Source organism: Brassica napus, chromosome C9 (assembly GCF_020379485.1).
Source record: "Brassica napus cultivar Da-Ae chromosome C9, Da-Ae, whole genome shotgun sequence".
NCBI lineage: Eukaryota > Viridiplantae > Streptophyta > Magnoliopsida > Brassicales > Brassicaceae > Brassica > Brassica napus.
This window is the reverse complement of record NC_063452.1, coordinates 6,444,454-6,459,145: the sequence shown is the minus strand read 5'-3', so window position 1 is coordinate 6,459,145 and position 14,692 is coordinate 6,444,454. Positions and strand designations below refer to the sequence as shown.

At 34.5% G+C, this 14,692-nt stretch overlaps 2 protein-coding genes across 2 annotated transcripts; one reads left to right on the top strand and one right to left on the bottom strand.

The window, feature by feature from the left end:
* Positions 1-5,519: 5,519 nt before the first annotated feature.
* Positions 5,520-7,354, top strand: LOC106412137 (peroxidase 73). The gene is made up of 4 exons (XM_013853031.3): positions 5,520-5,801; positions 5,895-6,095; positions 6,350-6,515; positions 6,793-7,354. The coding sequence occupies exons 1-4, from the start codon at positions 5,586-5,588 to the stop codon at positions 7,197-7,199; spliced, it is 990 nt and encodes a 329-aa protein (XP_013708485.1). The 5' UTR covers positions 5,520-5,585; the 3' UTR covers positions 7,200-7,354.
* LOC106412138 lies at positions 7,331-8,938 on the bottom strand. The gene is made up of 2 exons (XM_013853032.3): positions 8,779-8,938; positions 7,331-8,384 (listed from the first exon to the last, which is right to left on the bottom strand). The coding sequence occupies exon 2, from the start codon at positions 8,374-8,376 to the stop codon at positions 7,507-7,509; it is 870 nt and encodes a 289-aa protein (XP_013708486.1). The 5' UTR covers positions 8,377-8,384; positions 8,779-8,938; the 3' UTR covers positions 7,331-7,506.
* Positions 8,939-14,692: the final 5,754 nt, after the last annotated feature.

The window sequence follows — 14,692 nt, the reverse complement described above, 5'->3', positions numbered from 1 at the left end:
GGATGTCCTTTCGAACTGTTCAAAGGACTTAAAACTGTCCCAACAGAATCTGATCTCCACCGTATCTACGAACACACATAAAAGTGACCAAATAATTCTTCTATATGTAATAATTACAATAATTATTAGTATTATGTTATAAAACGTTTTCTGGTTAAATGTTTTTTTTTAGTTAACGTGGGGGTGATCCGGCGACCGTGGTCAACCGACTATTCCCCACGGCACTCCACGTATTCTTACCATTTAAGGTAGCCCGGGTGGCCAACGCAAGTCGAACCTGCGGAGAGCGTATTGGATTTGGTCCTCAACTACCTCTAGGTCAACTGCGTTGGTTAAAATGTTCCTGGTCCGACTTTTATTCTTCTAAAATCTAAAACTATTATCCCTTTGAGTTTACATGTTATGTCAAATTTAAATTGAATATGCCACATGGCTTTAGAGTTGGCCGTTCTGTGTTAATTTATCTTCTTATAAAGTCAAATTCTTAGTGTTTGTAACGAGAACGGTGTCAAATCGTTTACAACTCACTAATCATAATTAAATATTACGATAAGAGATCATTAAGAAATAATCAATGTACATAAAAAGAAGATATTGGGAATTCTTCTGTATTGTGTTTTTGATGATGAATCACCCATTTTAGCGTAATCGGTATAGTTTTTTGCGACAAATTCAATATACATGGTTTGTATGATAGATCGTCCGGATGGATGTTTTGGCTTTCATTTGCTTCACTATTAGATGAATTTAGATAGAGCTTTAAGGACTTGTTACTGGAGTTCAAACCACTTGCATAGTCTCCAAGCGAGTTTCCTATTTAGTAGGGTTTTACTCGCAACGTTATGTACTTATGTTCATGAGTACATACATGTTTGATGATATGTATAAGCACTAACAGTTGAACAGTTGATGAGAAAAAGGAGAGGTATTTAGATAAATATATTATGTTAAAATCAGATTACAAACCTAGCCACTAACCCTCTTTCTTCTAATTTTGTTAACCAAATTAACCACTCTCCATATAATAATTCTATTGGTATTTACAAATGTAACGACCTGTTATATATGTTACATGTAACATGTGACATTAGCTAGTAATTTGCACAGTTTATGCAAAAAAAAAACTTGCTAATAATTTTATTTCTATAACCACAATAAAGAAACAAACGTGCTTACTAATGTGGGTTTCAACAATGCAATTGGAGAGAGGGAGAGAGAGAGAGCGCAAGAGGCACACGTTGCCGGAGGGAGGAGGGGCAATGACATGGAGCCATGCGTCGATTGACGCACACGTTCGTGGATTGTTCTCATGACTTCCTCGAAAGTTGTTGTTTACAATTATTAAAAATCAAATGTTTAATGTTCAAAAAAAAAAAAAACTTTTTACAAAGAAAAAAAAATCAAATGTTTATATGTTTTATAAAAAAATGTGGATCGACCCAACAAAACTAAAGATATAAACTTGTAGTCTTATGAAAAGAATGATCGAGAGTTGTGAGAAGAGAAAGAGTGTCTTTCTTCGTAGTTGCTCGCAGCAAACGAGACACTGACTCCTGCAGTCATGTCTTGTCCTCCCAGTCCCCTTCCCTATATATGCTACGATCATGCACTTTCAATGACTAACTTTAATTTGTTCATCAACTTTGTTTTTCTAAAATAAGTCCCTGCAAATTTCTCATTTCATATTATTAAATCAGAGCGCAACTTAGAAGACTTTATATAGTACAAACTAAAATAATATAATTTTTAATATTGTGTTGGAGATATTTTGTGCAAAAATCTCATTAAAATAGAATTTTAGAGTTGGATTAGAGATTAAAAAAGATTTGTGTGGAAACCACACTAAAATAGTATGATTTTAACATTAAAGTGGTGTTATGGGTTGAAAATCTCCTAAGTGTCTTTGTCTGCTTTGAGATTATCATTTATCAAAACACTATAAATTTGCAAACACCATGCATGCATGTAAAATATTTCTCTATTGCAAATTTGTAACGCAAGTTCGTTAACATATATAATTTGAAATTAACAAAGTTTAGCTGAATAAATTTCTTACTATTTTGTTAGTTTATTTTTACGTATAATAAATAACACACATTCCTAAATTTTAGTGATAGTAAAACGTGTGCATAGTATTTTGTTAGTACGTATACGTACATGACAAAATTCGATTTAAACCCTTAATGACTAAAACTGTACTCATGAAACATAGAGACTATTCTCAAAGATTGGGATTTGATCAATAAATTGTTTCTGCAGTGAGAAAGCTAAATTTCCTCTTCGCATTTTCTTAGTTTATTAACGTAAAATACTTAGAATTGGTTGTTTATTACTTTATCAAGGAAATGAATTCGTTCTGAGATATGCTAAGAACATCAAGGATCTGGCCTTCTGAATTTCTGAACCTCGCGTTTCCCATTCCATAATCACGAGCTTGTTTGTTTTTACTGAAATAAATAGTTCAAACTTTCAGTTAAAACAATTAAAATAAAGTAATCGATTTTCTACTTTATTATATTACAATAAAAAAATTAATAATGAACCTTCACTAAGTAAGACTATTTCGTCTATCTATCTATGGGAAATCTTATAATTTTACACTAGTAACACCAAAATTAATACTTTTTTTTCAAAACATACTATATATTGTTAATCAATAACCACTCTTTCTACAATGGACAATCATTCTGTTTTAAATAAAACTAGATCTCGACCCGCGCAACCGCTCGTAATTTTATTTTCATTTATTTTTATATAAAAATTTTGTTTTCAATTCTAAATTGGTATATATTATAATATATATATGTGTCTATCAATTTTTAAAATATAATAAGTTTACAGTATATTTTTTTATTGAGTAGATTGTTTCAAACTTTCACATGTATTCATATATTTTTCTATATATATATTTTCGGATTATTATTTCATTATTAAAATCGTAACTATATATACAAATATTAGTAAAATATTATTTTATTGTCATATTCAAAAATATTGTAACATTTCACAAATTTAGAAATTTTTTAAAAAATTAAACTTTTCGCTTCACATATTTATATTATCGAGTAAATAATTAAACATTTAGTTTTTGTTTAATTTTTAAAATAAACTATATAGTTTAAAATTTGTTCTCATTGGTTTAAGGTAATAAAGATTAATCATTGTTAGATAATATGATTTTTGTTATTTTAAAAAAAAAATCATAATTTTAAAATTTAACATCGACAAATATTTAAATAATTAACATATGGAAGTATAATATTACAACATTAAATTATATCTATTGAATTTATATTATCTATAAATCAAATGGATCATCTATTGTTTAAATCTAATTATTGATGGGAAAATTACATGTTTACCACTTTCATGCTATTACTTTTCATCTTTACCACTACTAAAGGGACATTTTCAAAAATACATTATTCATTATTTGGCAAAAGACTCTTATGCTATTATTCTTTATATATATAATAAATATATATTTAAATAAATAAAAATCTAAAAAAAATATTTTTTTAATTTTTTAATTTTTTTCGAATTATGCTATTTCGAAATTCAAACCCTAAACCCTAAAACTCAACTCTAAACCCTAAACCATCAATCCTAAACCCTATTTTTTTTTTGAAATACGAACTCTAAATCCTAAACCATCAATCCTAAACCATCAATCCTAAACCCTTTTTTTTTTAAATACGAACCCTAAACCCTGCAACATCAACTCTAAACCCTAAACCCTAAACCCCTATACATCAACTCTAAACCTTAAACCCTAAACCATGAACTCTAAACCCTAAAACATCAACCCTAAACCCTGAACTTCAACTCTAAACCTCTAAACCATCAACACTAAACTCTAAACTATCAACACTAAACCATAAACCCAAAAAAAATTAGCCCTAAACCCTATAACATCAACTCTAAACACTAAACCCTAAACCTTCAACTCTAAACCCTAAACTCTAAACCCTAAATCATAAACCCTAAATCCTAAACCCTAAACCCTAAACCCAAAAACCGTAGAGTTGATGTTTTACGGTTTAGATTTGAATGTTTAGGGTTTTAGGGTTTAGGGTTTACGTTTAGGGTGTATAGTTGATGTTTTATGGTTTAGATTTGAAGGTTTAGGGTTTTAGGGTTTAGGGTTCAAATTTCAGAAAAATCTAGGGTTTAGGGTTAACATTTAGGGTTTAGAGTTGGTGTTTTAGGGTTTAGATTTGAAGGTTTAGAGTTTAGGGTTTAGAGTTGATGTTTCGGGGTTTAGGGTTTAGAGTTGATGTTTCATATTTTAGGGTTTAGAGTTGATGATTTAGGGTTTAAAGTTGATGTTTTAAGTTTAAATTTAGGGTTTAGAGTTTACGTTTAGGGTTTATAGTTGATGTTTTAGGGTTTAGATTTGAAGGTTTAGGGTTTAGAGTTGATATTTCGGGGTTTAGGGTTTAGAGCTGATGTTTCATGGTTTAGGGTTTAGAGTTGATGATTTAGGGTTTAAAGGTTATGTTTTAAGTTTAGATTAGTTAACCGTATGTTTTTTTTTCAAATTTAATCAAAAGGTTATAAATGTCTTTTACCCTTTATTAAAGATGAGGGTAAAAGTGGTTTGTGTAAACATGAAAAGTATGACTTTAAAAATGTTATTTTTGGCAATTTTCCATTATTGATAGTCTAATAAAATTTTTGATAGATTCAAAATTTAAATGATAAGATTAGAGATTAAATTTAACATGACTTTTTAGAAATAGGTTCATTAGTTCTATTTAAAAAACAAAACACACATGAATCAAAGTTTGAAAAATTATTACAATAAACTCATATGATCCCAGCTACATGTATGCCACTTTCACAAACTCTTGCAAGAAAACGTAAATATTGATTTGATCTTGGCCATGAATTTTACTTTATTAATTGTAAACTGACAAAACTTGTCCAATTACATTAGATGTGGACATGAATGAGAATCTTTTGATTTCTGCTATGCACGAAGGTCACGTTTGAGTTTGTATCTTATCCTTTCTTATTTTTCCAAGTGTCAAACGTCTTGTCTCTTGTTGTCAAGGAACCTGTTAGACTCCATAAAAAGAAAAAAATGTAAATAAACTTGTAAAACGGTTAGAGTATTTGCTTTCCAGTTACAATTGCCTAGCGTACTCTAAGAAGCACTTAATATAGAGTTTATAAAAAAAAGAAAGCACTTAATGGTAATGGGCCTAAATTCACAAAACAACGGACTCAAGTTTAAAACAGAAAGAAGCTGGAAGAAGTAAAATATACGTACGTATACGTTGTACAAAGTCAACGGTTAAAATGTCATTTGTTTTACTAATTCAAAACCCCAAATTACTGCTAAGAAGCTTGCCGACCATTACCAAGATCGTGGCTCCAAGTTATATATATAATATATATATATATATATTCTCCGGCCCAATTAGAAATTTTCTTCAAAAATTTACATATTATATAAAAATAGAAATATGATTAAGTCCAATTCACGATTACTATAAATACAAATCCATAGTTTCCTTATTTTTCATCAGCTCAGACCATTTCTCGGCATAACACATAGCAACTTCTAATTCCCCGACGAAATGGCACGGTTTGGTCTGGTTCTCGCCATGGCTCTTTGCCTCACAATCTCTGTGTTTCCGGACACAACCACTGCTCAGCTCAAACCCAATTTCTACGGAAAGTCATGTCCAAATGTTGAAGCTATCGTGAAGAAAGTTGTCCAACAAAAAGTCAAAGAGACATTTGTCACCATCCCAGCTACTCTCCGTCTCTTCTTCCACGATTGCTTCGTCAACGTATAATGCTCAAAACTTTTGATTGCTTTTCTCTATATTTGAAACCTATAATATGGTTACTAATTATATATATGTTGCTTGTTTTATATAAAGGGATGTGATGCGTCGGTCATGATTCAATCAACGCCTAACAACAAGGCCGAGAAGGATCATCCAGACAACGTGTCTTTGGCCGGAGATGGATTTGATGTTGTGGTCAAAGCCAAGAAAGCTATTGACGCAATCCCAAGCTGCAGAAACAAAGTTTCTTGTGCTGATATCCTTGCCTTAGCCACCCGGGATGTAATTGTCGCGGTAAGTTACACAAAATTATTTATCAATCTTACAGAAACATCCGAGTGGTCTTGGCCTATCGGTAAAGGGACTCCGGCTGGAGCTTCCACCCTGGGTTCGATTTCCTTTGGCCACTCATGGACGCCTTAAGTGGCAAGAAAACCCAGATTTTTATAGGCGTCGTAGTGATTAGTCCTTGGACCTAGAAAGCCTTTGGTATGACACTATTATATTTTTTCTACAACTATTAAACGTAGCTTTTTGGATGTGTTTAGGCTAAAGGACCGTCTTACACAGTGGAACTCGGTAGGCGTGACGGTTTGGTATCGACCGCTGCTAGCGTCAATGGAAACTTGCCAGGCCCAAATGACAACGTTGACAAACTCAACAAGCTCTTTGCCAAAAACAAACTTACTCAGGATGATATGATTGCTCTTTCAGGTATTAATAATATAAATTTTATGATTCCTTTGTGCCTCAAATTCAAACTACATTTGCTACAGAAAGTTATATTTTAAATCGAAATATCTAAAACTAAAAGTTTGACTATGAATTTGTGAAAAATTGTGAACATAAAACTCGAAACTTCCAATGTTAACAAAAAAAAACTAATTGGTGACAAATAAATTAACTGGTACATTTGTTTTCTAATAAACAAAGAATAATAACACCACCAAAATGCATTTTTCTAAACTGTTAAAATTTTCCAACCATGCAGCGGCTCACACCCTCGGGTTCGCCCACTGTAGCAAAGTAGCCAACAGAATCTACAACTTCAACCGCACACACCCTGTTGATCCAACCATAAACAAAGCCTACGTTAAAGAACTCCAAGCGGCTTGTCCCAAGAAAGTTGACCCAAGAATCGCTATTAACATGGACCCAGTCACTCCAAGAACGTTCGACAACATTTACTTCAAGAATCTGCAACAAGGCAAAGGACTCTTCACTTCCGACCAAGTTCTCTTCACCGACCGTCGCTCTAGGCCCACCGTTGACGCTTGGGCCAAGAGCTCACCTGCTTTCAACGCCGCGTTTGTAAAAGCTATGACCAAGCTTGGCCGTGTTGGCGTTAAGGTTGGACGCAACGGTAACATCCGTCGTGACTGTGGAGCGTTTAACTAAAAAAAATTATAAATCCGTTTTTGAGCTTCTTTTTGAGATTTGATTTAAAATTTTATTTTTAATTGTTCTGTTTGTTTCTGCATCTTGTTGTTCTTAAAAAACATTAAAGAATTGTTGTTTTAATACTTTCTGCTGTAATATTACCTTATTTCTTTTATTGAAGTTGTTTAAAAAAAATCAAACCCTAAACATATAAAATCAGCAACAAGTAATTAAACACCAAGACATATATATACACACAAAAACCTAAAGATGTTGTCCAACACAAACTCTGTAATGGAAGAATCAAATCTATCTAGTTAAAGAGTTAGCTTGTCTGAAAATCTGGTGTAGCGAACCGGATCTTTTCAAGCTTTGTAGACCAATCTTCCCCAAGTATCGACGGGTTTAACTCCATAGCTACTTGAAAATCTTCCATAGATATTGAAGAAGAAGAACATACTTCCCCTCGGCTACTAGACCGTGAAGCTGCTAATTCTAGACACGGTTTGATTAGTCTTTTCAAGAAGACATTGAGTCCAGCGTTCAACGAGTTAGCAAAACCAGCTGAAACCTCTAGTCCTTCTCCCTCCATGTCTTCTTCGACTTTCTTCTTTAAAGAAATAGAATCAGGAAGCTCACCAGAGGAGTAACATGTCCCTACGTGAGGTCTTCTCTTGATCACATCTCTAAGATTAACACCAAAGGGAGCTTCAATGGGTTGACTTCTCCAACACCGAGTCAACTGGTCAACTTCTTCACCATCTTCCATTGACCATTGTTGTTTAAAACTAGAAGAAACAACCTCAGTGACTTGACTCTTTCCTTTGCTTCCATTACAATCCTTATTAACCCTCCTTTGAGTCCTCCCTTTACGAGGCGATTTAGGAAGGTCATTGCATAAAGACTTGACACCATTCAATTGCTTCTTCTCTACTCCTTCAACACCATTCGATGTCTTTGAGAGACATACATTCTTAATAATCCCTCTTAGCAAAGCGTTGTGCAGAACAATGTTCTCCTTCTTCACCGTGGCGAAGACCAGCTTATCGAAATCGGGTTTGCTGATTTTCAAGCTCAAGAATTTGGATAGGAGATTAAGATAGCTCTCGGTTTTAGCCCGACCAATCTTCTTCTCGAGCTGAGACTTTAACTCCGAAGTATCTGTCCTAACGACATGATGCTGACCCGTTGGCATTTGGGTCCCTTTAGAAACAAAAAAAAAAAAAAAAAAACAGAACACAAACTGTAAAAAGAATACGAATCTGGATCCGTACAAGTCAAAAGGTCAACTCTTTGTTGCGATAAACCAAAATTGAGATCGGAATTACGAAACCCAGATTGGGAATTGTGAAAGTAAGTAACTTTTTCAAGTTCATCGGAACTGATTCCATTACTACACAGACAGACATAAGATGAGTACTGAACAGTAACCTACCAACAAAATAAAAATCGAAACTTTATTACCAGTTTCGATTCCCGAGATCAACAGAAACAGAAACTGAAACTATACAGTTTCTTCAATCGCGCAATAATGAAGCACGCTATAGATTTTACCAGATTCGGCAAAAAATATATAAAATTGATAAATTTAACTAACCTCGTTGAGGAGAAGAAGAAGAAGAACGGAGAAGCGATTTGAGCTTTGAGATGAACAGTAATCGCGACTTGGGAGTAGTGGATTAACAGAAAAACAAAAGAGGGATTTTTGGGGGAAATTTTTTAGAGACGGGATAGATCGCATATTCTTCTAATTTCTTTTTGTTTGTGTTTTTTTTTTAGAAGCTTCTGTTTTGTGAAAGTCAACGTTTAGTCAACGAGGCACGTGCTGAAACTTTTACACAGCTGGATATAGCTAACTGACCAATCATGTTACTTGATTTTACAAAAGTTATGTTTTGAAGTCAGCAGATTCAGACACAAGTCACACAACGAGTTGGGTCGGGTCAGAATCCCCAAAACTTTTCTAATTACATCAAGTCATCAGCTAATTAATTAAGTTCTACTAGTAAGCACTAATCCTAGATTAAAGAAGATAAATAAAGATAAACAAACACATTCTTATCCATTTTAGGCTTTGATTAATTAGTACCAAAACGATGCAAAACACAACACTAATGTCCCTTCCATGTCAGCACTAAACTCTCTACATCATCATCATCAATATCTCTCTTCAGTCCCCAGCCAGTGGCGTGTTCCTCTAGCATCATTTTAGCCTCACTCGCCGCCGTCTCGCCGAATCCCAATTCGGAGAACGTAGCTTCTCTCATCCGCTCTACATGTCAAATATGTGTGATCAACCACATGTAGTTGAAGATAGACCATAACCCGATACTTTTATCACACATTTTTAGAATATTTACTCGATACATGTTTCACATTCATGGTAAAGATTTCACTTATATTTTGTAATATTAATATCAAACTATGTAGGTCAAACCAACGTATGTCTTTTTTTCCAATGGTCCAGAAAGCTATTAATGATGCATTAAAACTAATGGGCTTTACGACATTGGGCTTCCCTATACATGTACACAGTTTAAAAAATGAATTAATCTGCAGATTCTGCAGTCTTAAAACACTTCACAAAAAACTGAGGAAGGTACCCCCCCCCCCCCCAGGCCACCAGAATTAGAAATAAATACTTGGTTCCACTGGGATAAAAATATCGAGGCTGTATTATTCATTTACAACAATTATATTGCTTTAAATTGCTGTTTTTAATACTTAAGTTACATACGTGATATATATACAGGATGCGAGAATGTTAGTCACAGTGGCTCTAATCCATGGCAACATAGGTCCAAAAAACTAAAGTGTTATTTTACTAATTAAAAAATTTATTTTTGTTTGTTAAATATCAATTAGTTGGTGAAATTATAACAAAAAAATCCATGATTAATTAAACCTAATTTAAATACAATAAGAACAAAAAAAAATATCATGCATCATTCTCAATTTTCTAATTTAAATAAAAGAGTCATTATTTATATTTCGCCTAAGGTCATTAAATTTTCTAAGACGGCCCTGGTTAGTCAAAGTTGTCAAATCCATTTGTAGGATCAAAGAGGCCAAGATTGGATATAATTAAGTTCCGGCGATGAGGGAGACAGTCGGGTAGGCCGGGCGTTTTTACCCTAACCCGAACCGGATCCGTTATACAAAAATATTTATATCCGAACGGGACTTATGAGCTTAGTACTTTGGGATTTGGTTATAATCCAAACTGAACCAAAATCCAAACTAGGATCCGAAGATATTCAAAATTAGTAAAATATGGTAATGTTTTTATATATGGTAAGGTGATTTAGATATGTTAGAGTATTCAAAATATTTTTGTAGTTTGTTTTATTTGTTATTTTGAATACTTTTCAATTAATTTAGATAGTTTAACTAATTTTTAATTAGATTTGTGAATGACTAATTTCTATTTTTGCAAAAAAAAATTATCAGTTTTTGAGGTTTAAAAAATATATTTTTGGACAATTTCAAACATTGGTTACAATCCGATCAGAACCGAATCTAAAAAGAACCAAACTGAACGCGACCTGATAACTAGTAAAACCCGAACAGAACTTATGATCATAACACCAAAAATTCAAAAATCGAATCAACCGAACCGAAATCGGCGGGGCACCCAGGCCTACAGTCGGGTGACTATCACGTGTTCGACCACCTGTTCCGTCATTGTCTCCATTACATTGCTCCTAAATCTCCGCTGGTCCCTAGCCCTCAGATTCTATACGCCGCATGTGTCTCTCCTCTTGCATCATTTTTTATAGTGAGGCTCGTAGCTTTGATTGATATTATGCCCTTACTTCGATTTTTATCCATTCATTTCACGGTTTTTATTTATTACCGCCGTCAGCATATTTTACATATCACGACAAAAACTCACATTCAATAAAACAATGCACCCACAGTTTCAAATCAATGAAACCAAAAACCTTAAAACGTACGTAGTATATTATTAATTACTTAGGTCAGATCCGACATGTGTGGAAGCAATCAATAAACAAGTTAGTATATTAATATTAATAATTCAACTTTTATTTGGTAAAAATATCTATAGTGGATGACTTCATAGTGTAAAGAAATGCTAACTGGGTGGATTAGGAGCTGAAAAGAGTTTAATGGTACGCCCAAGAAAATTGTTGAAGGGGCATATGTCTCTTGGACTCTCCCACGACGAAGGATCGCTTATTTATATATAAAAAAAAACTAATTAGATTTTTTTTTTTTTTTTGTAAACTGACTAATTAGATTTTTTGCCTGTTCATTACTTGGAAAACCAGCTCTATTGACATGGCTTATATACGTCCTACAATCATCTCGTGTCATACATTATAAAAACGATTAAATCCCTAAAGTCACATAAACATGCACCCACAAAGTTAAACCGAATCCTTTGTCTTACTCTTATGTCTACCTTTAAATTTTGTTTATTTGTGATATGTTGATAACATTTTGATAAAATAATTTTCCCGTTATTGATGGAATGGATAAAGCTAAAGGTAATTAAGTCAGCAAAGTGTGCTCGGGGACGTAAGGTGAATATAAAAGACAATGAGCCCTACCAGGTCCAATTACAGCTACGGCTTTTAACATCCAGAACGAGTCAGTCTATCCATTTCTTAACATTATTGATTTGACTTCAATTCGCATTTTACATCTGAGTCATGTAAAACAGAAACTGAACCTTATTTTATTGTTAAAAATAGAACCTTGTGTTCATTCTTTCCAGTTGTTATCATTTTCTTAAAACTTTTAATATTATCTCTATTTGTAATAAACGACAGGATGAACAAAGCCTCTCGATTCGTTAAAATCCCGAGCTTACTAAAATACGAATATTGTTTATTTATTTAGTGACCTTTCGAGGTTGAATTATAAATTCCAATACATAAAAAGGTTGTAAATGGTGGAGGCAATAAGAAATCGTAATTGGGAATAATAAGTAAAATAAAATCTAAATTATAAAAGAAGTCGTAGATGTCAGAAAAAGTAAGGGAATATGACGTGACATTGGCTTTGATTGCCATTGGATGGTTGGCAAAGAAAATTTGAGGGTCCTACGTGATATTATCCTTTGATGAGATCATAAAACATTATCTAAAAACGCCAAATAACTCAAAAGAGGATGAGTTGTAACTTGTAAATTCACAATGCATACGGACCCAGGAAATAATACCTAAGAGCATCTTTATCCATGGTTGTCAGTGGGTTGCTTAGGGAAATATTGGATTAAAAAAAAATAAAAAACTCAAATTAACTATAACAATGTTGCCTAATTAAGCCCACTCAAGCAACCACGCTCTTGGACACGTGTTGGGACGAGAGATGAGAGAGAAGAGAGGGGTCGTCGATTTTGTCTCATCTCACGGTTCTTTCTTAATCTATCTCTCGAAACCTCTCGACCGAAGGCGATTCAGTTTCTCTCTGTGCCTCCTCGACGGCGACGGCGATGGACCGCTCTCTCTCGGTGTCTCTCGCCGACAGCATGAACGCTGATTCTCTCACTCTCCGTGGGTTTCGTCGACGGCGAGGACCCGCTATCTCTCTGTGTCTCTCCGGGAATCTAAAGGTAAAGATGATATTGTGTTCTTTTATATCATGCATGTCTTAGATTAGGGTTATTCTCGTTCTGATCGGAAGTTTTGTGTGTTTGTCAGTTCGAATCTGTCTCTCACAACGGCGACAGAGGAGCTCTCTGTTGGTGGGTCTCCTCGTATCGATCAGGTAAAGTTTCCTCTTTTATTTGTTTCCTCGTTGATTCTTGTTAAGAATTTTTGCTGAACAATTGGGATTTGTTTGTTGCTAACTTTAAGAATTTTGATTTGTTTGCTTTCTGTTGATTCTTTTCTTTTTGTTTTTGTCTTTGTGTGGTGAGATGGAGTGATCAAATCTCTGTTGTCAGGTTCTGTGGAAAGAGACGTGAGGAAGGTTCATCGAACAAAGCACTTCAATTGCTTCTCAGGTTAGTGTTAATGCTTTGGTTAGTGTAATGAAATGAAAAGCATTGAATTAGCTTCTGTTAAGAATTGAATCGAGGGTAATCAATGTTTTGGTTAGTGTATTGTTATGGTTGTGTATGGAATTTAATAGAACTGATGGTTAGATAGAAAATTGAAGGTGAAGTGTGATGAATGAGTTAGAAAAATGTCAAGTCGTTTAGGTTGTTGGGTGTGATGAATGCATTGGTTGGTTGTGTGATGAATGTTTGAATTTAAATTTGTTCTCCTCTTACTTTTCTCTTCATTCATTCTTCTCTTTCTATTCAGCTTCGTTCTCTGCATTCCTTCTTCTCTTTCTTTCCAGCTTTTCAATTTTCTTCTTCTCTCCCTTGCCATTTCCTGATATGGATTCTACTCCATACGCACAGGCAGCAAATTTTGTTGAGCTTCTTAATAGCCAACAAGACAGTGTCTTCCGTTTAGTAGAAGGTAGTGTCAAACCAAGTTCATCACAGCTTCCTCTCTTCGGCAGTCAAACTTATGAAGCTTCCAACTTTGGTGTAGAGAAGGGAACATAGCGTAAAGAAAGAAGGGCCTGGACGCATACAGATGATGTTGTGCTTATCTCCGCCTGGTTAAACACGAACAAAGATCCTCTAGTAAGGAATGAGCAATGTTCTGGTGCATTCTGGAAGAGGATTGCAACATTTTATGCGGCCAGTCCGAACATTGAACCCGGTGAGGAGAGAGAAGCAAACCAGTGCAAGCACCATTGGCACAAGATCAATGATCAAGTTTCCAAGTTTAGTGGATCGTATGCAGCTGCAACAAGAGAGAAGACAAGCGGCCAAAATTAGGTTGATGTTATCAAACATGCTCACGAGATCTTCTACAACAATTACAAAAAGAAGTTTACCCTTGAACACGCGTGGAGGGAGCTTCGCTATGACCAGAAATGGTGTGGCAATGAAGGCGGCAACAAAAGGAGGAAGCTTGGCGATGGTTCTCATTCAGCAAGCGAATCTTTAAACGCCCATGTTGATGTAGATGATGACGGAACGAACCGCCCCCCAGGTGTTAAGGCAGCAAAAGCCCGTGGGAAGAAGAAGCCGATGGTCGAGGGAAAGGAGGTGTCTGATTTTCAGACTATGTGAGAGCTGAAGAAAGAGGATTGGGTTCGCAAGGAGAGAGTAGTTAAGTTAAGGTTACTTGAAAAACTCCTTGGAAAGAAAGAACCACTAAGTGATGCGGATGAAGGTCTGAAGAAGATGCTCATTTTTGAGCTGATGCCTAATTAGGTTAAGTCTAAAATCATACTTTAGGTTAACTATAATAAGTATCATTGTGGTTGCTAATTGTTCTTGTCGAAGGATCGTTGGGATAAAAATGCTCATTGTTCTTGTGTTTGATGAACTTGTTGCTAATTGTTGTTGTTTGTTGTACTATATACTTGTTGTCTTTATTTCAGGTTATTGATTAATCTTGTTGTTTGTTTCAGGCTCATTGGAGTCACTTGTAGCATTGGAGTCACAAGACATTGTCACGGACTGTCCTGTTTCA

Bases quoted from the DNA above. Each gene is read 5' to 3' on its own strand.
- LOC106412137 (XM_013853031.3), top strand. From the start codon at position 5,586: ATGGCACGGTTTGGTCTGGTTCTCGCCATGGCTCTTTGCCTCACAATC. The intron at 5,802-5,894 runs GTATAATGCTCA...TTTTATATAAAG, and splicing joins TCCACGATTGCTTCGTCAAC to GGATGTGATGCGTCGGTCAT. The intron at 6,096-6,349 runs GTAAGTTACACA...GGATGTGTTTAG, and splicing joins CCCGGGATGTAATTGTCGCG to GCTAAAGGACCGTCTTACAC.
- LOC106412138 (XM_013853032.3), bottom strand. From the start codon at position 8,376: ATGCCAACGGGTCAGCATCATGTCGTTAGGACAGATACTTCGGAGTTA.